Source organism: Apium graveolens, chromosome 11 (assembly GCF_009905375.1).
Source record: "Apium graveolens cultivar Ventura chromosome 11, ASM990537v1, whole genome shotgun sequence".
Lineage (NCBI taxonomy): Eukaryota > Viridiplantae > Streptophyta > Magnoliopsida > Apiales > Apiaceae > Apium > Apium graveolens.
The window spans coordinates 1,884,192-1,906,679 of NC_133657.1; the positions used below are offsets into that span (position 1 = coordinate 1,884,192).

Consider the following 22,488-nt stretch of genomic DNA (forward strand, 5'->3'; position numbering starts at 1 on the left):
AAGTGGAGTTATGTAAATTTATTGGATATAATATACGGCTCTGAAAAGTTAAAAGCATGAGATTGTAATATATAAATGGACTGCAATTTAGAGACCGGATTGAATGAGTATAGAAATAGTAATTTATATATATATAAACCAAGTTCTACGGAGAGATTCTGTAATATTTGGAGACTTGGAGATCATGATCTACACCGTTCATCTTAATATAATCTAACTGTATCTTATTTTTATTCATTGTAGTGACATATTATTTCTAATTAGAAAAATAGGTAGGTATCAACTGTTACATAAATTACAGAACTTTAGGGCTTAGTCACGTGTTTTATCACTATGTATTCTCTCTGTTGTTCATACCCTACTTTATCAACAGTTTAACATGCTGCATTGCAAATTAACAATAAAAAAACATGCATTATTGCATTCATTTATTTTTCTGTGGACAATGCTAAGGCTGCAAATTAGCAACTACAATAATTATTTTTTGAATTTATTTTTATAAATTGCCTACTTATGCAGCAGATTATTTGCATTAATTCATTTGCAAAATGCAGAATCTAGACTGCAGTATTTTTTTCAAAAACTTGTGTTGCTTATTGTAAAATGCATACTGCAGTTTTCTTTATTTTAATTTTGTGCAGGATTTTGCATCAATTTAATGCAGATTTTTGGTTAAATGTAACCAATTTATGCAGAATTTATTATTTTCATGACTCGAATTTAGTGATCACTGTCTACGCAGAATATGTAGATTTCTCAGACTTGTGAATGTCTAGATCTGCCTGGACTGTAAAAGTTGTAATAGATAATTTTTAAGTAAATGCACTCTTTACTCTTTTGGGTGCTGGATATTTGATTTGACAATGACAGTGGCAGGACTCTTAGAAAAGGCCACGTGATCAGGGTTGAATAGCTCAAGTTGTTAAAAGTTTATTTTCGGTCGGTCAGGTCCTGGGTTCGATCCTTGCACACCCCTGATAATTTATGAGAATATATACTCATTTTTAAAGCTATAAGCCATATATGTCAACAAAAAAAAGAGAAAAGGGCATGTATTTTGTTTTTCCTTACTTTTTAAAATTTAGAAAATGACATAATACTGTAAAAAATTCAGCCGTAAGATGTTTTATAAAATAAACGGTAATAGACGGGGTATTTATGGTCTCCAATAAAATTGGGTCTCCATAAAACCCAACTCATATATATAAATATAAATAGGATCAGGTTATTAACAGATCAGATCGACTTAAATCCATATCCGCTCCATTTATATTCGATTTTTTTTTATCGGATCAGATTTTTAGTAAATCGATTCATATTCGCTAAAATGGTTTCAGGTCGGATCGGATTTTCGCTCCATTGATAGGCCTACTCGAGACATAAAAAGTGGATCCTGGAATAGATTTCCTGTAGTGAATATAGTATATACTTTAAAAATTGCACTATTGTGGTGTAATATGTTAAAAGTAATAAATTTATATTCTTTGGAGTAGTTAAGATTTGAAATAAAGTGTTCGACACACGTATTTTAAAGCTCCTTTCTAGTTCAGTTATATAAATTATCTTTAAATTTTTTTCTTATGAATAAATATTAAATTTTTATTCAAAAAAAGGAAATTTTTTAGAATAAGTTATACAACTATACTAAATAAGAGTATTACAATATGTATTGAATATTTCATTTCAAATGTTAACAACTTAAAGGGATAGAGAGAGTAATATCTAAACATAATTTTTACTTGCATTATACGTGGGAAATAAATCCCACACAGGTTCTATCTATTATGTTCGTTAATTATATATAAAAAACCTTATTATTATCGTTTGTTGTGAAATATAAATTAGGATTGTAATTTTATTATGGTAAATAGCACCCTTTTATTTAGCAAAAATAAAAATAAAAAAATAGCACCCTTTTAAACGGGATTTTAGATCATTTCATGTAGTAGTCCGTTTTTATGTTGGACGCTTTTGTGTCATTTTAAATTTTATTTTAACATTATCTCTGTAAATCTATCACGTGGCTGATTTTAGATCATGAACGTCACGGTTCATCTTGACTCGTGATCATCATAACCTATTAGGATTATCAGGACTTAAGTTGGGCCGAGACGACTAATTTGGGTCTTAGTCGCCTCGACCCACTTGAGTCGTGATTTTTACGAATTTTAATTATAAACTTTTTCATCAATTTTGGACACAATTAATTTTTCACTAATTACGTCTTTACGGATTACATTTCATCCCTCTCGCAAAAACCAATGAATTTAAACTTTGAAGCAAGTAAATGACTTGCTCAAGTTTAGCAAAAGATATTTTCATTTACACGAAGTCAAAATATACAATTAGTTGGTCGAATTATTAATATAACAACCGAGTATATTTGTTTTTCTATACTTTTGTCTTTAAAATTCAAGTAATAAGAACAAGATTAATTATGAAAGTGGAAGCAAACACGTGAGGGGAAGGGAAATCTAGAGGACAGATATGAACATCCATGGCCGTCAGATGAGTCAAAGGACAAAAATCCAACGGTTGAAATGGAAAGTAGGGAGGAACAAACACCGATGATGACGAAAATACACAGACTGAGACACTGCAATTTGTGTCCTACAGCTTAGCACTGCCCCCCTTCCATACAACCTTACCCCTATTCATTCACTTAAGTATAAACTCGATAAATAAATATTCGATAAAGAAAGGAAAATGCTATTTTCAGAGCCGATTTTTTTATTTTCATAGCATTTAAAGTATGAAATGACAAAACCGCCCCCATATATTTATAATAACAACAAAAGGAAACAATAAAAGAAAAAGAGGAGTATAAGGGTAATTTCGTCTTTTTGTTACTCATCTGCTCTGGAAATTAAAAATTTGCTCTGAAAATAATATTTCCCTAAATAAATAGTTTTATTAAATGAATAATTTTATGGTCTTAATATAATAAATACAATATATTTTTAATATTAATAAATGAATAATCTCGTTAAATGAGTAAAATTTCCTAATTCCGACCATATTCATTTATGAAAATTTAACTGCCTTATAATAATATAAGTGCACCTTAAAGTAAGAATTTTTTAACAATTACCCACTTCTCCGATTTGCTTATTTAATCTCATACATTACATTATAAATACTTTTCTTATTAATATCAAGTACAATATAAAAATCATCTGCTGCCAAGTATTTTTACATTTTTGCTATATATTGTCTATATAAATTAGAGCTAATGCATTTTTTTGAAGAGTAAAATAATTCATTAATTATAATAAATATGACATATATAATAATAATTAAAATTCCACTATATAGAACTAATCAAGATTTCCTTCGTCAAAATTATCATCGTTGATTAGATCTTTCACTCTGGCGCATCTCTTGCTCGTTGAGTAAATTTTTAAAAAAAAAACATTTCTAGCTGATATTACTGAAATATGTAATTTTTTTGAAAAGACTAGATGACAATTTGGTATAGCAATGAGGAACTATATAAATCTATCATTCTCCTCTCCTTTGTGCTACACAACCACTCTATACTCCACTCCTCTCATTATTTAATACTAGTATTAGGTATAGTTTAATCTAAACATATATTTCTCATTTTCTCCTGTTATAAAAATCATATAAATGCTAGTGTGTAGTCAAAGATTAGTTAAGGGTCTACTCATTTGCTTTCCTTTTGGTTTATTCTAGTATACATGTCTTGCTTAGTTGGATAATAATAACATAAATCTAGTGTCTAGAGAGAAAAGAGCAAGTGCAAGGATGAGAGAAAAGGGGGGCTAGTATAATACAAATTTGTTAGGTATTCAACTATTTATCTTGATAAATGATTATATATTTTTAGCTTTGTAGCATGTTCTTGTAGATTTCAGTTGAATCAATAGTTGTTAGTACTAATTCTAAATAATAGTTGGATTTGGAAGTTGAGATGGGGAAGAAGAAGGTGACTACAAAGGAGCTATCAGTAGCTATAGGAGGATCATCTATGGCTGATGAAGAACATACACAGCAGCAGCAGCAGCAACAGCAGCAGCAGCAGCAGCAGCAGCAGCAGATGGTTATTACTCCAAGAAAAAGAGGGAGACCTCGCAAAATCATCAATGAAACTGAGCAAGAAACATCAGCAGCAGCAGCAGTGTCAGTAGCTGAACAAGAAGATGAATCTGAACTTAAGAAAAGTAGTAAAGCTAGTGACCAAGAAGATGAGGATGAAGAACAAGAGCAACACAATCAGAAGAAGATTAAAGAACAGAAGCAGCAGCAGCAAGAGCAGCCAAGAAGTAGTAGAGCTAGGAGAAAAAGTAAACCAAGAAAAAGCAGCAGCTGATTGTTGCTGATTGTTAGGTTTAATCAAATCTAACCCTCTTGCTCATGCTTGCTCAAGATTTTATTTGCTTCAGTGTAGATTGGTAGTTGATTGCATGTAAGATGATTATATTTTTAGGTAAATTGTAATCATCCACAAACTTAACCTGAATTACTACTAATCTTCAACTTATTACTTTTGTTTGCATTTATTTTACTTGTTCAATCCTCAGCTTTATTTTTTAACATATATACAGGGGTACCCATTTTTTTAGTGTTTTTAAAGTATGTGTTATGTCAAAATCATCCGGATAAAGTTTCAAGAATTTATAAATTGACCTGGCAAATGGTATATTGTGAGGATGATTAAAAGCCATAAATGGGGGGGTCTGTTATCCTCTTACAGTTTCCAGATATGGGGGTTGTATTTCTCGTTATAACTCCCCTTCAATTATTTTCTTCCATTATTTTCATTGTGGATTTTGACCGTCGTCAAAGAACTGAGTTGTTCGTAAGCACTTTGTGCTTAACAAACTCGAAAAAAATGTGTGTTAAACTTAACGAGTTCGAATCCAGTTTTAGAATGTGTAGCTTGTTTTGGCTCGAGCTCAGTTCAAATTGTTTTGGCTCGAGCTCGGCTCGATAAAACTTGAAAAATATATATATATATATTCTGATTTTAGTATTCTTAAAATTTTAAGTTTAAAATTATACTTAAATATTTAATTCACAATTTATTTGGATTATTTAAGGATACTCCCTCTATTTCCTTTTAATAGTCTTTTGATTTTTTTGCACTAATTTCTAAGTGTTCTGACTGAATAGTTAAAATAATAATTTTTAAAATTTTCTTTTTTTGAATAAAAATATATAACTTAAATTTTTACTTATAAAAAGAAAATTTTAAAAATGATAATTTTTAGATGCGTGCAGAAAAGTCAAACGACAGATAAAATAAAACAGAGGGAGTAATAAATTAAAAGTTAAGTTTCGGTTGTTTCAGAGGCGATAATAAGTTGGTTCGAGTGGGTTTCAACCATTTTTTTAAAATTAAACATTAAAGTTTGCAAACTGTTCGTTAAGAACCAAAACAACATACTCTATATAAATACTGGTTCATTTTTATTCGATAAAAGCTCTAGTATGACTTGGTTTGCTAACAAGCTCAAACATAATTTTTGTTCTATAAAAAACTCGGCTCATTAAAAAAAAAAGTTAAACTCGTCTCGGCTCGGTTTATTTACTGCCCTACTTTGACCAACCCCCACTCCACAACACAGATTAGGTCATGTTTTTACTCTAGGAGGAGTTTATTTCCGGTACATGTACTAAAAAGCACTGTTATTTTTAGGGAAAGAAAGACGAAAAAATGATAAAAATAGCCGATTTTTGAAAAAATTTAACAAAAATAGCCGTTATGAAAAAAGTGGCCAATTTTGGCCGATTGAATACTTCACTGTCAGTTGGATATCCCAATTTGTATATAATACTCCACTGTTAGTTGGATATTTCATATATGGGATACTCCACTGTTAGTTGGGTATCTTGTATAAAATGGATACTCCACTGACAGTTGGGTATTCCATCGGCTAAAGTTGACCAACTTTTCAGAAACTGGTTATTTTTATTATTTTTGTGTAAAAATAGACTAAATTTGTCCTTCACCCAAGACTTTCTTCTGCATGCAACACATATTTTCCTTGACCAAAATAAAATCACTAAGTGAACTTATTCTTATGAATAATATAACACTTTTTAAGTTTTTTCTTTAAACCGTAAAATTTGACCCGTGGTTTGTGGGTAACATGTCCCATCCCATATACCGATTGCGCCAAACGCTATCCTGTTGACTGTCGTAATGGACAGTTGTATTGTACATCTATACTCTTAAATATGTGCGCTTATATTTCACTTCACGAGTCATCGTTCTCAAAATGTAGTTAAAGAGTTCATCTGATGTAAATCTGGTAGATATTAGATAGTGCAACCGTGACCACTAATAACTAAACAAGCATATACAACAGAATTAGCAAAAAAAAACTGTAATTAAGAGCCAGTAATACAGAGATAGGGGTACATAAAAGAAGATGAAACCTTGATCATACCACGAAACGCCGTCATTCCATAACTCCTGAAAAACTTTAAGGGAGTCGTATACTTTATCCACATTAGTAAAGGTCACGAGAGAACTGAAATACAGTTCTGAGGGCTGGCATAGACTATATCTGCAAAATCATCGGGGCTTAAATCACGCAAAATTGTTTCTTTACAGGAGTAACCGGGATACATTTAAAAGATACAAAGCCTAATTCTGAATTCTGATACAAAAAATATAGAAACTTTCTAGCAACGAATACTGGTAGGGAATCGTATAACCATTTGAAGAAATTTCTTACAAAACTATCCATGTATCTCATTTTGCTTTGTGATGTCGTTCCTTCTTGTATCTGATTTGCTTCGGATCAAATCCTCCTTCCTCAGCTCCATATGCAGCCCAAGAAGGCGTGGGGGCCATATAATCCTTGCTATCAAAAGGTTTTCCCGCAGCCACCTAAATGTTTGGTCACAGAAAAAATGTTTGATATCAAAAAAGCTCCAAATTATTTTTTGATACCAAAGCTGCTATAAATAACCTACCAGGTCGTGGAACTTCTCATAGTCTATCCATGTAAACCATTGGCCATTGATCTTAAACTTATCTACTTTGGCCAGAAGAACACAACATGAGTGTACATGCTCACAAGCAACCTCATATACTCCTTTGCTTTTTTCAGCCAAGGCCTCTGAGAATGATTTTACATCAGCGTGCCATGGAACATTCTCCATTGTCAACTTCGATGTAGCAGACCTGGTACCGAATTCATATTAGATTTAGAGTTAATTGCAGTTTGCAACCCTTATCTTTCATTTAAATTCAAAGCAGTATACCTACTTTGTAAAACACAGTTTGTAACCCCTAACTTTCAAAATCAAATACAACATGCATCCCCTACATAATTTTCAGTTATAAAATTGGAATTGAGGTATTTAATATTATATAGCAGCAAAACAGAGCAATATTAATAGTTCTGCATTGCATTTTTTCTCCGAAGTTGGGAAGCTTTGCATCAACCGAGGAAGCAACATAAAGGGAAGAGTTAATTGCAGTTTGCGATCCCTATTTTTAATCTAAATTCAAAACATTATACCTACTTTGTAAAATATAATTTGCATTCCCTAACTTTCAAAATCAAATACAACATGCATCCCCTTCACAATTTTAAGTAATAAATTGGAATTGAGTTGTTTAATATTAATAATTAAAATTTCAAATCAATAAAAATATTTATTTTAATGCATTTTTTACATGAAAAAAAAATATAGTTAGTTTCTATTAGTAATACTCTAAATTAATAATAATGCTAAAATACTTAAAATATATTTATCAAGCAAAATATATGTTTATAGATATAATCATAAAATTTTTAAATATATCTATATTTTAACTATTTAAAAATTATATTGAGTAAAATATAAAATAATTGACATTAATATTATATTAAGTAAAATATAAAATAAATGACATTAATATTATAATGTTTTAAATTATAAAAATAATATTAAACAACTCAATTCCAATTTTATAACCGAAAATTATGAAGGGGATGCATGTTGTATTTTTTTTTTGACTAATTTTGGCTTATAGCCTTACAAATGAGTATCTGTTCTCAACAATTCTCGGGGTGAGCCAGGATCGAACCCAGGATCTGGGACGACAGAGGATAAACCCTTTACCACCTGAGCTATCCAACCGTGCTCACCTACTTTGTAAAACACAGTTTGCAACCTGTTTTACAAAGTAGGTATACTGTTTTGAATTTAAATGAAAGATAAGGGTTGCAAACTGCAATTAACTCTTATAATCAAAATAAAATTTAACAAGAAAACAATAAATCTACAACGAAAACTTACGATCCACAATAGGTGACGCCTTTGATCTCAATGAAGTCTGGATCGCCAACATCGAAGAGGTTGTAATATGCATCTATCTCCTCAGTATTCCATCCTTTAACTAGTGTTAAGCGGTAAACAGTTCGCTGTTTCTTTTCCCTCAAAGATTTCAGGGATTCCTGGCATAAATGAAAGAAACGGACTTCAAAATAATTGTAATAACTACAAAGGACAAGTATCTTAATAAAAATGGACAGAAGGCAAGTGTTTAATCAAAATTCTACATCAGATATGGATTTTTTTTTGTGAAAGCACATTCTGACAGATTCAAAGAGCATTTTTTTGGTTTAGTTGCATATAGGTTGCTTCCGTGACTGAGTGCGTAGTAGTAAGTAGGGAACCCAGAGGTATCCCTCTTTCCTGTGTCAGAAGTGAATGTTTGAATCCTGTTCAGATGGGTAAGTGCCTAATATTAAAAGATTTGCTTGCTGCTGCGATACCATCCAGAATCAACTTTCCAGTTCAATTCTTTTTAATCCATCTTTTAGAGGAAACATTCCAATTATCTTACTAAATTATTATTATATTTTATAATATTCTGTGATGTGCACATGAAGTACTGGACTAGAAGATTATTAAATGCATGCAGTAGTAGTTACTTTGCAACAATAACAGTAGGAAAAAAGAACTTTCAAGATTAGTATGCTAAGAAAAAGATGCATACAAGAAAGCGCTCCCAAAAGTCTCCAAAAAGTGGCCTATCAACTGCTTTCAGGCTCGCCTTTGTTGCAGCATCTACACTTACATATAACTGCATCATTCAAGGAGACAAACTGGTGAATTCCAATATAAAGGTCCAAATTCACCGGACTAAATTTAAATAATTATTCACTATAAAATATGAATAAAGCAATCACCTGAGTAATCGGCCTCAGTGCTTTAATTTTTTCAGGGAACTGTGCATTTGTTACAAGAAAAGTAGATATTCGCCGTTGATGCAGCTCATCTACAAGCAAATTGATCTCAGGATACATTATAGGTTCCCCAACTAGTGATAACGCACAGTGCCTAGGGGAAAGACCTTCTTGTAAGCGCTCAGCCTTGACACCTGCAACAATTTATTTAATTTGAGCTGAAATCTTAAAATTCGCAATCAAACACTTCAATTATAATTTTTTTATTATTCAATAATTGATGCTTTAAAAGATTTTACTGCTTATTGTCTCGGTGCAGTAAAAGGTGCAAGAAGAATTCATTGCTTGGAAATTATTTAAAAGATCAAATTAATAAGACCATTCCAAAAACCTAATAGATCAAAGAAAGACCACAGGAGGGCAATACACGAGGCTCATTAGAATGACTATTTGTTTTAGTTACTATCAGGCCATTTGTGTGAATAGTGCCATTGGCAACACAATCTAATTGAAAATCATCAAAATACCATACAACAACAATTACATAAGCCTACCTGGCACTCCTTTCATTTGCTTTATCATTTTTGTATGCAGATCAATGGCAGTATTCACAATATCTAATGGATCATCCATCTTCCACTGCCAACTCTTTCCTACAGGATTGGTATGGTGCCTCCAACAGAAGACACATTTGTTGGCGCAAGCCAAACTCGGGGTTGCCTCCATGCATCTGTATAATTTCATAAGTAATTTTTTATTATTAATTTATGCAGTAAAAATAAAGAAAGAAACCATTAAAGGATAAAAACAGTAAAAAGATAGACTCAAGTGGATTAAAACAAAAAAACAAGATTCTTTTCTCCGAGATAAGGACTATGAAGGAAGAAGCTTAATCAATTTTGATGTAGAACCAAAATTTACTAGAAGGGTTTAAAAATATTAATCTCACATTAAGTATAAATAAAGTTAAACCTAACGGAACAGAGCCTAGAAAAAAGTAGCCTAACATTTATAATCTAAAAACATTATGATAAATACTTAAGTTGCTAGACCCCACATATAAACTAAGTTCTCTGCACTAAATATCTCTAAAGTAGAAAATAATAAATATAAATATAAATTTTCCTTTTTAATTTTATTCCCCATCCCCATTCAAGGAAAAATATTAGATGAGTACACGAGATGCCTTGAAAAAATTAAAAAAATATAACGAATGACCCAAACCTGATATGTTTTTTTTACAAGAATGTCATGTTAAAGAAAGGAAAAGCGACTTATCATTTACAAACGAAAGTGGTGTTGCCAAAGGTCTGAGGCTCTGAGCACAATCCTAATTTAATCAACCCACATACGTAACTAAGCCCCATTCATAGGTGCAGTGAACTAGGCCCCTACACGTTTAGAGCTACAAATTGATTTCATGTAACACAAAAGAAATGAGCTGCCCCCCCCCACACAAATACATATATTGTTTATTTAGTCTCTCAATAAAATTATCATACCTAAACCGAAAGCCAACTCTTGACATCATTAGTAACTTATGAAAATCTGTTCAATAAACTTAAAAAAACTTAAACGGAAAAAGATCACAATGAAAGATATCTAAACTTGGAAGAAAATAGCTGTCACCAAACCACCATCAAATGACACTAGCAAAACACGCAGGGTGAAAATAGTGATTTAAGCCACGGTCGGTTGATGCAATCAACAAAAAGACTATGATGGATAATCACCTGTGACTCTCGATGCCATAAAATGAATGCTTGTAGCAACCTCCACGTCCTCTCAGCTGTGATTTAGTCCATCTACAAAGTTTAACACCACTATGGGAACCGATGATTTTATATCCCTGGAAAATATAGTAAAGAGGAAAAGTCAGAGAATAACAAATAGGTAAGTTCGTCAGATGTAAATTTTCAGAGTGTTCATGATTTATTGAATTGAAGTATTAAACGTCTAACAATGAAGTTACAAGTGCTACATAAGCCCCTGACAAACTGTATGCAATACTCAGACTCCGACTAAATAGTAGGTATGTCAACAGAGAGAATCATTTATAATTTTAAATAAATTAAAAAACAAGTGCAAGTACCTACTACTTAAACAGAACCAATTTATACTCTGCATGTCTAAAATAACGAACCACGTTTACACAAGGTAAGAGCAAGTCCGATGCATACCTATATGTGGTACATGAGCTTTATGTTAGATGTAAGAGTAGCTTTTCGGCATCTTTATTATATTATTAAGTATTAACACCAAATTGGAGATCTTTATTAGGTCGGCTGTCGGTACCCTGTCTGGGCCCTATGAGGCTAGTTAAAATGATTATTTTCTAAGTATTGATTGAGTTAAAATATATAGTATATATATTTTAAGATCATGTGTAAGATGTGAAAATAAATCAAGTAAAAAAATTAACTGGGTCTAATGGAAAGATGGGATTTAAAAATAGAATCACCAATACATAGAAATAACACTCAAGTCAAAATTGAAAGTTAAGACATGTGGTCTTTTAAAGTAAAATTCTATACAGTATATTATTGTACAGTGGGCTTAAAAAATAAAAGAATTTTGAAAACAAGAACCTAAAATAATATCTAAAAGGTAGTAAAGTTCAGATACATATTTAGAATAAAAATATTAGCATCATTTTTTTTATGATAATATATAAAAATAATATTGACAACAAAATTTACCTCTATTCACTCGAGAGAGCAAGGCTGCATACTACCTACCCTCACAACACCCTGTCTTCGAGTGGGATATAGTGGGCACATCCCTGTTCCCTTTATTGGACTTGCTACAATTGAGTTATCATTCCATGGGATAGTCTCATCATGTAACGCACTTCATGATCCAATTATTTTACATACCTAATTTTCTAAGCTAGTCTTCCCATCACCTCACCCCATTGTTTCTCAGTCTTCCAATATTCCTATGAGACACATTTGGCATTGTTGAAATTGAGACGAAGAGAAAGAGGAATGAACATTTCGAGGAAAAGCTGACAATTGAAACTGATGCAAAATAATATACTCATCTTTGACTGTCACATCAGCTAGTGGCTCTCTTTTCTATTGCAGATTTTAGAGACATTAGAATCACTAAGGATTTAATCTCAACAAATTATTTAGAACTGCGCTAAAGAAAAGGAAGAACATAAACCCCTAACTAGACTTAAACTTGCTAGCAACGTAAAAGTAAATGTATATAGAAAGTGTATATAAAATATTGATAAACGGTTCTATATTGCTCTATGTGCAAATACTTCCTTTATTTCTTATTTTGACGATCATCTAGATTTTTTCATAGGGGATGGGGAGTGAAGATTCGAATCCACGACATTTAGTACAAGGTCCAATTCACAGAAAGGCCTACATAACTGCTTGCTTGCTTACCAAGCCATCCTGGCAAGCTCCTCCCGTTCGCTTCTTATTCTTGACTTGACTTATTATTATAAAAACTACTCACTATCCAGATAAAAAAGACCAATTTACAGAAAGGTATCACAGCACAGTACACCAATTCTAAACTGACAGTATAAAACTTATTTAACACAAAATCTACTAAAAAATACCGTATAAAACTCAATAAGATTTAGCATGTCACACTAAGCAACGTATTACGTATGCGCTTCTGACTAGCCAAATACGACAATTCTCAAGTATTTGCTTAATAACAACACAAAAACTTGACTTCTCTAAAGAATGCGACACGACGAATATACCAAATTGACATTAATTTTGCAAACTACCTGCTTCACCAAGCTTGCTCTAATCACGGGTGTTACCATCTCTTTTGCCCCATTCACTTTCCCGTTAACTTTCTTAACCTCAACAACAAAGTTCCGCGAAGGTCCTCTTCCCGCAATATCTTCCAAATCAACAATTCCCTCCTCGCCCCCCTCCCCGTCCTCCTCCTCATCATCATAATCATCCTCATCCTCATCAACTACCTCCTCATCACTCGCATCACAAACATACCCCCCATTCCCCTCGACTCCCCCTTTCAATACCTCAACGACATTTCTACTCCACTCATCAAACACCTCATCCAATTCCCCGCCATCCACATCCCCTTCACAAAACCCCAAAATCTCCGTCCCACCCAACGCTCTCATCCCCTTCGAAAACTCCCTACCAACCACATTATACGTCTCCTCATACACTCTACTCCCAACGCCAAACACCGCAAACTTAACACCACTAAGCAACAAATTCCCCACCCGAAAATCACTCACACTCTCCAAAAGCCAATTACCGAAAAACCTACCACTACTAGGAGGCTTCCCATCCTCCCAAGTAGACACAACAATCAAAACAACCGTTTCCTTATGTAACTCCTCGGGTTCATAATTATTCGCATCGAGAATATCGAAAAATAGATTATTAGAAGCTAATAGAGTGTGGAGACGGTGAGCTAGGGTTTTAGAAGTGCCTGTCTGAGAGATGTAGATGAGTTTAGGTTTACGAGAGGGAGTGGAATTAGGAATTAAGGATTGCAGTTTGAGGCGGCGTGATTTGTAGAAGAAGTATGATGTGGCGGCTGTGAGGAGTGTGATTAGAGTGAGATGTGTTGTGATTGTGAGTGTTGATGGAGATGAAGAAGAGGACATGGTTGGGATTTTCTTTTCCTTTTGTGGAGAGAGAGAGAGAGAGAGAGAGAGAGAGAGAGAGAGAGAGCGAGAGAGATTTTGAGAGGGAGGGAGAGAGATTTGGAGAGATAGGGGGAGGGACAGGGAGAGAGATTTGGAGAGATTTTGAGAGAGAGATTAGCAACCTGGAGTTTAGATCGAGAAGCAAGTGAAGGAAGAAAGGGTTTTAAGGTTACGAATTACGAAGGTTTTGGACAAAAACAAAAATGGAGATGCGGGGGATCGAACCCCGTGCCTCTCGCATGCAAAGCGAGCGCTCTACCATTTGAGCTACATCCCCGTTGATGGGTAACTTCTGTTTTTAACTAAAATATATCGAAGTAAAGTAAAATTCTAAGAAAAAATAAATTTTTTTATCAGAGCCAGGTTTCGATCCTGGGACCTGTGGGTTATGGGCCCACCACGCTTCCGCTGCGCCACTCTGATTTGTGGTGGTTGTTACAGAAGAAATATTATTTAAATTTTTTAGAAAAGATCTGAGTAGAAAACGCTTTGATGTTTATTTGTTTAAAGACTTTTGGCTTGAATTCTTGAATTCAGATAAGAAGAACTCTAGTAGCATAAAGAGAAGGTTTTGCATACTTGCATAACATATTAGTACTATTTAACAAAGAAACATGATGTAAACTTCTTGGCAGAAGGCCCAGAGCTACTGAGAAATAACAAATGCTATACACAAATTTAACAAACATTCTCAGCCTAATTAAACAAACCATTTAAGTATCTAACAAGTTTCACAAAAGTCGCTAAACCTATCGCTGATTATTGTCTTGCCTCTCCACATCTTGCAAATCTATGGGCTCAGGAAAAATTTCACTAGAGAATCTTTTCCGAGAAGATGATGACTCGTGCATGCCGCTGCTTTGGGAGCTTACCCTTCCCGACTGTTTTAGTGCAGTTATTACATCTCTGTTTGCTTGCCCACTTCCTGATGAGCTGTGACGCCAACTGCCAAAGAAAGTTGCACTCCAGGATCTCCTAGATGAAGTTGTTCTTGCAGAGCTGAAATGTTCTTCACGTACCACTTTAAAAGGGTTTTCTAGTGCTCTGAGGATATGTCGCATCAGTGGACGTCTGGAAGCTTTGGGATTGAGGCATGACTTGGCTACTATTGCCACAGCCCATACTTCTTCAAGTAGATCATCATCTATGATCAGTGAGTAATCAATGATCTTAGCCACCTGGTCCTTTTCGTATATGCTGATATACGGCAGATTGTGCTCTAACCACTCCTTTGTTGACGCATCATCTGTCTCGCTGATGCCATGTTTACCTGTTACCAGCTCAAGCAAGACCTTTCCAAAACAGTATACATCACAAGCACTGGTAGTACAGGTCCCTACACATATTCACATTAAATTATTAACTACAGAAACACTTGGAAAATAATTTAAGTGAATAATAGAGTTAATTAAAACATATATCTATATAATTCTTCATCTTTCAGCTATCTAAGACTCTCAATTGATCTCTGGGAAGCTAAGTTTTAAGTCTTCTTTTAATAGATGACTGCTTTCTAAACTTCTTCCAGAAAACAAGGAGTTCTGAAAGCTTGTTAAAAAGGACTAGAGTAACAAATTGAGTTAGAAAACTAGTACTCTCTCCTGAGTTAAACATTTGATTGCTGATTCAAGCAGTAAGTCCGTATCATCTACATAGAGCTTCACAAATGCAGTTCGCTAACGTTCTATGTTATTATAAAATGTCAACCTCGATATCTGTACGAAACTACTATAAAAAATGTTAAACTAAAAATTACAGTGATAAATGATATTAATTTAGAGCATTATTCATACCAGAAGCTCCTTGTTCACCGCTCCTGCAAGCCAATAGGAGGATAAAAATTATGAACACACAGAAACATAACCAAAATAGAAGTACAAAATAAGCAAGAAATAAAGTATCTTAATTAATACCATTATATTTTAAAATCTGAAGACGTATGATACACATTCTAACTTCCTTGGTAATTTAAAACTAAGCCTTTTATTATTTTCATTGCTAGATTAACTACGTACTCAGATAGTATATATTGTGATCACGGTTGTCAAAATGCAAGGATTAATATGTAAAACTTAACTATGATAAATACTTACTGTATCCGCAGCAATCGTGTAATCATGTTTTGATGATTCTCCCCTCCTTGAGCACGCACTTCACTCAAGCTACCAAGTCGCACTTCATATTTGTCATCCAGAAGGATACTGCTTGCTTTTACATTCCTACAATAACAAAAACACGATATTACAATATACACTTAATTGATAAACATTTATAGTTGAAGGCTTACAAGAACTTTTTCAAGGCAAAACCTAGATATTGCATCCTTCAAGACTAAGGAATACAACAAATTGTCAAATACTATGAGCGCCTTGAATGTGCATGAATGACATGTTTCTTTTGATGATTTGATTATGTTCTAGATTATCATTCATGGCTTTAAATATTCTTTTGCTTCTAATAAGCCCAAAAATGTTACTCGAGCTGCAGTGATCGGTGCATAGATCATATGCATAATAGGAATGTAGCCTAAAAATTACTTATGATGATCAGCAAAGCAGTAATGTCACCATCTGAATAACTAAAATATGAATGTTAAGTACCTGTGGACTAGAGGAGGGTTACACTCGTGATGTAGGTAAGATAAACCCTCAGCAGCACCTATCGCAATTTTCAATCTTGTGATCCAATCTAAAGACTGGATACTTGCATCTTTCAAACCAATTGGTCTATGCAGGCACTTGGACAAATCTCCATTAGGCATATATTTGTAAACAAAGAACTTTTCATCCTCTTGCTCCAGGCAGTAGCCTAAGAGAGGGATCAATCTTGTGTGAGCGAATTTGTTAAAAAACTCCAATTCCAATGTATAAGAGTCTTTAGGAAAGGAACGCACATCAATTCTCTTTATTACTACAGGAAAACCACCTTCTAATGTTCCTCGGAAGAGGTCTCCTGAGTGGCCATGCTTAATAAAATTTGTATCATTGAAGTCATTTGTGGCTTGGAGTATCTGTTTGTATGTAAATAATTCCCCTGGACAAAAAGTAAATGAAACCTTAGGAGGTTCAATGGTGCCACCTTCAGGAGCTGGACTTACATTAGCAGTCCCTCTCTGTTCAATATCTCTTTTGCCGCATTTTTTTAAGAGCACAACCAGCACCAACACCAAAAGCATGATGAAACCAAGTCCGCCAAAAACTCCTACCAGTACATATGTCAACCGGTGTTTCCTCTTTGGAGTTCTGCGCAATGAGGATCCAACTGGATGCAAGCCAATATAATTATTAAAATACAGACCCCTGTGTGAATAAAACATTTTACAATCCTCTGAACTTCTCTGGCCTGGCAAACTTAGGAAGCAATTCCCGGAAATCATAATGTTGCTTCCAGAGTCATTTGGAGCTGCACCTTGAAGATAGTTATTGGAAAGGTCTAGTAATCCAAACTTCCCAAATGAAGAAGTAAGATTTCCATATAAATGATTGCTAGAGAAGTTGAACAAAACATCAGGGACATCGAAGATTGATGTGAGGTTCATCAAATGACCGGTGAAATTATTGCCAGACACATCAAAATGTCGCAATTGGCGACTTGACATGGAAAATCTGGGAAGAACACCATCAAAATGGTTCTCACTCAGAACCACATACTGCAACTGAGTAAGATTGACAAACAAATTACCAGGCAACCAACCATCTAGTTCATTATTCCCAATAACCAATTTCCGCAAACTTACTAACCCTCCAAAACTCCCCGGTAACGATCCAGACAAAAAATTAAACCCAAGGTCAAGTTCAACCAACTTCGACAAATTACCCAACTGGGCAGGAATAGAGCCAGTAAGACTATTATTACCCAAATTCAAGATCTCGAGACCGAACAAAGAACCCAAACCAGGCGGAATAGGCCCGGATAAGAAATTCAAAGAAAGGTCCATTTTACTAATCTTATCAAAAGAAGGTAAACCAAAAGGAATTGTTCCTGTCAACAAATTATCCGAAAAATCGATCACTGACAATGCGGATAATTGGCCTAACGAAGCAGGTATAATTCCCGTTAAACAATTTCCCGATAAATAAAGATAACTAAGCCTATATAAACTACCAAATGACAGTGGAATACTACCAACTATTGAGCTAGACCTAAGATCAAGCACTTCAAGTGCACTAAGATTAAACCCAAACCATTCAGGTATTGACCCAGGTAACTTAAACCCAGTAGAATTAAAAGACTTCAGAAAGCTAAAACTTGACAAAGAATCAACAGCAAATTGAGGACTGAGTTGACTCGCCCGAGTTCGCTCCAACTCGGACAAGTTGATTCCAGTGACTCGGCCATTTTGGCAGTGAATTCCAACCCAACTGGAACATGGGTCAGTTTTTCTAGGCCAAAATTTAGCTTTAATACCTAACGATGACCTGAGCTGGAACAATGCAGAGTGTTCTGAGTGTGAACTCAGTGACTGAGTCATCACCGAGTTAAAGAAGAAAAACAAAACAACTACACTCAGTTCCATAACTAAAAGAGAGTGAAACGGAGCTGTGCTTTCTTTCTTCATGTTAAAATGATGATATTTTTTTAATTTGGTGAAATATTAAGATGATGCTCGTGCATTCCATTACTGCAAAATCACTTTCATGCAACAAGTATAATATGTAAAGTAGAACTCCCTGTCCCGTCGATTGTTTACGTTCGGACCGGGACTCGGTATATATTTTAATGTTTTTTTAAAATATAAAGTATAATTTCGTAAATAATTTTAATTTTTTTTCTGAATATAAATTTGATATTTAAATTTTAATATAAAACAATATATAAATAAATTATGAAAATATATTTTACATTCATCGCCTTAAAATACGCGTCGAGTATTGAAAAAAATCGTAATAGATGGAGGAGTAAATTGTAAAGTTGATTTGTTACTGCCATGAATAATAAATGATGTGTGTATAAATGTATGGTTTAGAGGTCATTACAAGTGTCACGAGCATTGACTATGAAATGAAGAGGCTGTGTTGTGTGTGTTTTTATACAATGTTATGAATGCTGTCGAGTTTTGGAAAAGAATTAATGAGTTGAACTGAAACTTCAACTGCCACTGAGGCTCGCTGGGTCGACTCAGTAAATGCTCGAGTTGATAGCCCCCTCCTCTGAGTTTTGCATAAATGTGGATTTAAGCAGAGTGAGAGTGTGATGTTTACATGGACCATTCATAGTTCCTACCTGCCATGTATGGGCATCTCCTGCATTTACCCCCCATCACGTCATATGTTCATAGATATTGGAATCTGATACGTGCACACCCTAACGTACTGGTGTACACGCTCATTTAATAAAATTAGCATCAATTTATTCTCGTTTAATATGGAAGTAGGCTTGAGTTAAAAATATATATAAGAGTATTATGGTGCATTAATAAATTTGGGGTGTGCGCATGTGTAATCTTCTAATGCAGTACGTTTTATATTGAACAAATGGAGATTTGATATATTTTTTGATATATTTCTGAATGCTGATAGTCTTAATATCAACAAAAAGTCGGCACCTTAAAATGGAGACATGATATATTTTTGCACCAATCAATTTAGGGTGTGTACCTGTAATCTCCTAATGTTGTACATTTTACGTTGAACAAATGGAGACTTGATATATTTCTGAATGCTTATAGCCTTAATATCAACAAAGAGTTTGCGCCACTAAATTTAGGGTGTGCACGTGAAAACTCCTAATGTTGTACATTTTAAGTTGAACCATGATAGCTAAAATGGTTAGCCAAATCATGATTATCTAAAATTTTATTGAACTTGTAAAGCTATGCACTCCAGTGGTATTAGCTATAATCATTAGCTATATTCAAAAATATTATTTTATTCCTATTTTTCATTTATATATATGTATATATATAGACTTTAAATAATAAAATAAATTTAGTTAATACTTAATTCAATACATGAAAAAATATATAATTGTAATTTAATAATTATTACAACTGAAAATATAATAACATATAAATATAACAAATATATATTTAATAAAAAGTTACTAATATATATATTGTATTATATATATATATATATATTGTTTGTTAAAAATAATTAATAAATTTTGTTAATAAGATAACAATATTTTCACGCTTTATATTTTATAAATTAAAAATATTATATATAAAATAATAATTTTAATATTTATGTATTAAATATTATATAAATATATGTATGTATTAATGTGTATGTGTATGTATTAATGTGTAGATTTAGGTTTCAACATGAACTAAATATGACGTGGAAGATATAGCTAACGTCTACAGATTCAACAAATATAGAAGATCAGATGAATGATATCTAAATTTTTTGCTAACAGGTGATGTGGTTGGAGTGCTGTTTTTTTTACCTAATATATATATTTGAGTGTCACCTAGGATTTTTAGTTAACAGGAGGTCATGGTTGGAGATGCTCTAATGTTGTACATTTTACGTTGAACAAATGGAGACTTGATATATTTTCTGAATGCTTATAGTCTTAATATCAACAAAGAGTCTGCGCCAATAAATTTAGGGTGTGCACGTGTAAACTCCTAATGTTGTACATTTTACGTTGAACAAATGAAGACATGATATATTTTTGAATGCTTTATCAATGTATTTTTTGATAAATTTTACATTGAATAGATGAAGTCTTGGCATATTTTGAGATTTTTTACGTCAAACAGATGGTGTTTTAATATATATTTTGTCGGTGTTTTTCTATTATATGATGTATCTTTCTATCCATCTTTAAATATCTTTAAAAATTTTACGATGTTCGATTTAAGTATGGTTGATGTTGTTCCAGTTACCAAATATAAGATCCAGGTTTAGTTTAAATCCGTCATAACCAAGAATTTGTGAGGACTGAGGAGTGTTATGTCATGGTATCTGTACATAAGTCAGAAATGTAACAAGTAAACTAATAAATTGATCATGGTTAGTGTTGTTCACGTTTGGGATTGTCGTGTTAATTCAAAGGAATGTGGATCATTTGTGTTGTCATTGGTTAGACAATTTTAGTTGTTTTAATGTGTTTTGTATGGGGGGAAGAATAGAGTGACCAGAGAACAAGGGAGGGGTAGGAACAAAGAAAAACATGAAGTCATGTCAATTGACAATCATGCATGTAGCTGTTCTTTGAATTTTAGATTTAACAAGTTTAAAATTTATATTACATAAGAAATTTTCTATACAAATGATCTTAAATTTTAGTTATGGATGTGATATGCATAATAAGCAGTTCAACATTAAGGTCTAGGAATCAGATTTTTGGTGGAGGGGTTGAGCTCGTGTCCCCTCTGCGGGAGATTATGAGTTCGACTAAATATCCAAAAAAAAAAAGAATACGATTTTTGCAAATGACATTTTTTTCGTGTGTACCCTTGCAAGATTTACTTTTAAAAGGCTAACCCGTCAAAAAAAATAAATTATAATCCGGATGATAGTAGAATTCTAAGTTGTACCGATAATTATGGTATACAAATATAATTAAGTTGTCTATATGACTGTACCGCTCTGAATAATATTTATTTTCACTAATTAGTTTTACATGTCTTTCAACTGAATATTTATTCTAACAAATTTTGGAGGAGCGAAAATCGAAATCAGAACCTTGCACGAGAAATAGGCACTTAATAAGTTGAGATATCTTATTGTGTTCCGCTCCGAATTGCATGTAACTTGCAAGCTTTATTTCTCGAATTTACCCGTTAAAAAAACAAAATTTATAATCTGGATAATTGTAGAAATCTAAATTGTACCAAAAATTATGATATAAGAATATAATTAAGTTGTCTATACCGCTATGAATTATATTTATTTTGACTATTTAGGATTATATGTCTTCGAGTATATATTATAACAAATTTTAGGGTAAGCGAAAATCGAATTAAAAACTTTATACAAGAAAAGATAAGTACTTAATAACTTGAGCTCTTTCGTCACTTTCCCCTCCGAATTAGATTAGGAGACACATAAATGAACTTAAATGGTTTGGGCACAATTATTCTGAAAACAAATTCATCTACGATGCAAAAAGTCCTTACTTCGTAGTCCATAGAATCGTTTTCCATGTGAGAATGAAAAACTGTTTATGTGTTTCTCATGTTACGCGTAGCAGGCAGCGAGCATATTCCACATAAACTTTGGTATCACATATTATTCTAAGAACATCTCCAATCATAATAGTTAAAATGGTTAGCTAAATTATCATTATCTAAAATTTTATTAAATCTGTATGCTAATTTCCTTCCGTGGTATTAAATATATTGATTAGCTATATTCAAAAATAGTATGCTTTATGTATTTTCAAATTATTATATATATATATAATTTCACATGTTAAAATAAATTTAAATATTTAATTAAATACAAGTGAAAACAAAATATTTATTTAATGAAAAAATATTGAATATATAATTTTATAATTATAATAAGATACCTAAATATGTTAAAAACATATACTTATATGTACGATAAAATTTTATATTTATATTTATATTATATTTTATTATATTAGATTAGATGTATTAGTATTTTTATAAATATGTAATGTTTATTAAGATAATTAATAAAATTGTTGGTTAATAAAAAATTTATATTTTGACACTTAATATAACATAAAATTAAAATATGAAATATAAAATAA

The 22,488-nt window shown here is 32.8% G+C and overlaps 2 protein-coding genes and 1 non-coding gene across 4 annotated transcripts; all 3 read right to left on the reverse strand.

Annotated features, from left to right (window-relative positions):
- Window positions 1–6,193: 6,193 nt before the first annotated feature.
- LOC141697369 (S-adenosyl-L-methionine-dependent tRNA 4-demethylwyosine synthase) lies at window positions 6,194–13,999 on the reverse strand. 2 transcript variants are annotated; one of them, XM_074501697.1, is made up of 9 exons: window positions 12,913–13,999; window positions 10,889–11,004; window positions 9,710–9,885; window positions 9,159–9,349; window positions 8,966–9,052; window positions 8,263–8,420; window positions 6,949–7,159; window positions 6,708–6,862; window positions 6,194–6,536 (listed from the first exon to the last, which is right to left on the reverse strand). In XM_074501697.1, exons 1-8 carry the CDS (start codon window positions 13,771–13,773, stop codon window positions 6,725–6,727), a joined length of 1,938 nt encoding a protein of 645 aa, XP_074357798.1. In that variant the 5' UTR covers window positions 13,774–13,999; the 3' UTR covers window positions 6,194–6,536; window positions 6,708–6,724. The 2 variants fall into 2 exon arrangements, with proteins under 2 accessions (XP_074357798.1, XP_074357797.1); XM_074501696.1 differs by having other exon boundaries at window positions 6,194–6,862; window positions 12,913–13,998.
- A 20-nt stretch (window positions 14,000–14,019) lies between these two features.
- TRNAA-UGC (transfer RNA alanine (anticodon UGC)) lies at window positions 14,020–14,092 on the reverse strand. The gene has a single exon. It is a non-coding gene; the product is annotated as a tRNA-Ala (tRNA).
- A 302-nt stretch (window positions 14,093–14,394) lies between these two features.
- LOC141697746 (putative LRR receptor-like serine/threonine-protein kinase At2g16250) lies at window positions 14,395–18,496 on the reverse strand. Its single transcript, XM_074502270.1, has 4 exons — window positions 16,416–18,496; window positions 15,909–16,034; window positions 15,609–15,631; window positions 14,395–15,151 (listed from the first exon to the last, which is right to left on the reverse strand). Exons 1-4 carry the CDS (start codon window positions 18,371–18,373, stop codon window positions 14,565–14,567), a joined length of 2,694 nt encoding a protein of 897 aa, XP_074358371.1. The 5' UTR covers window positions 18,374–18,496; the 3' UTR covers window positions 14,395–14,564.
- Between the last annotated feature and the right edge of the window lie 3,992 nt (window positions 18,497–22,488).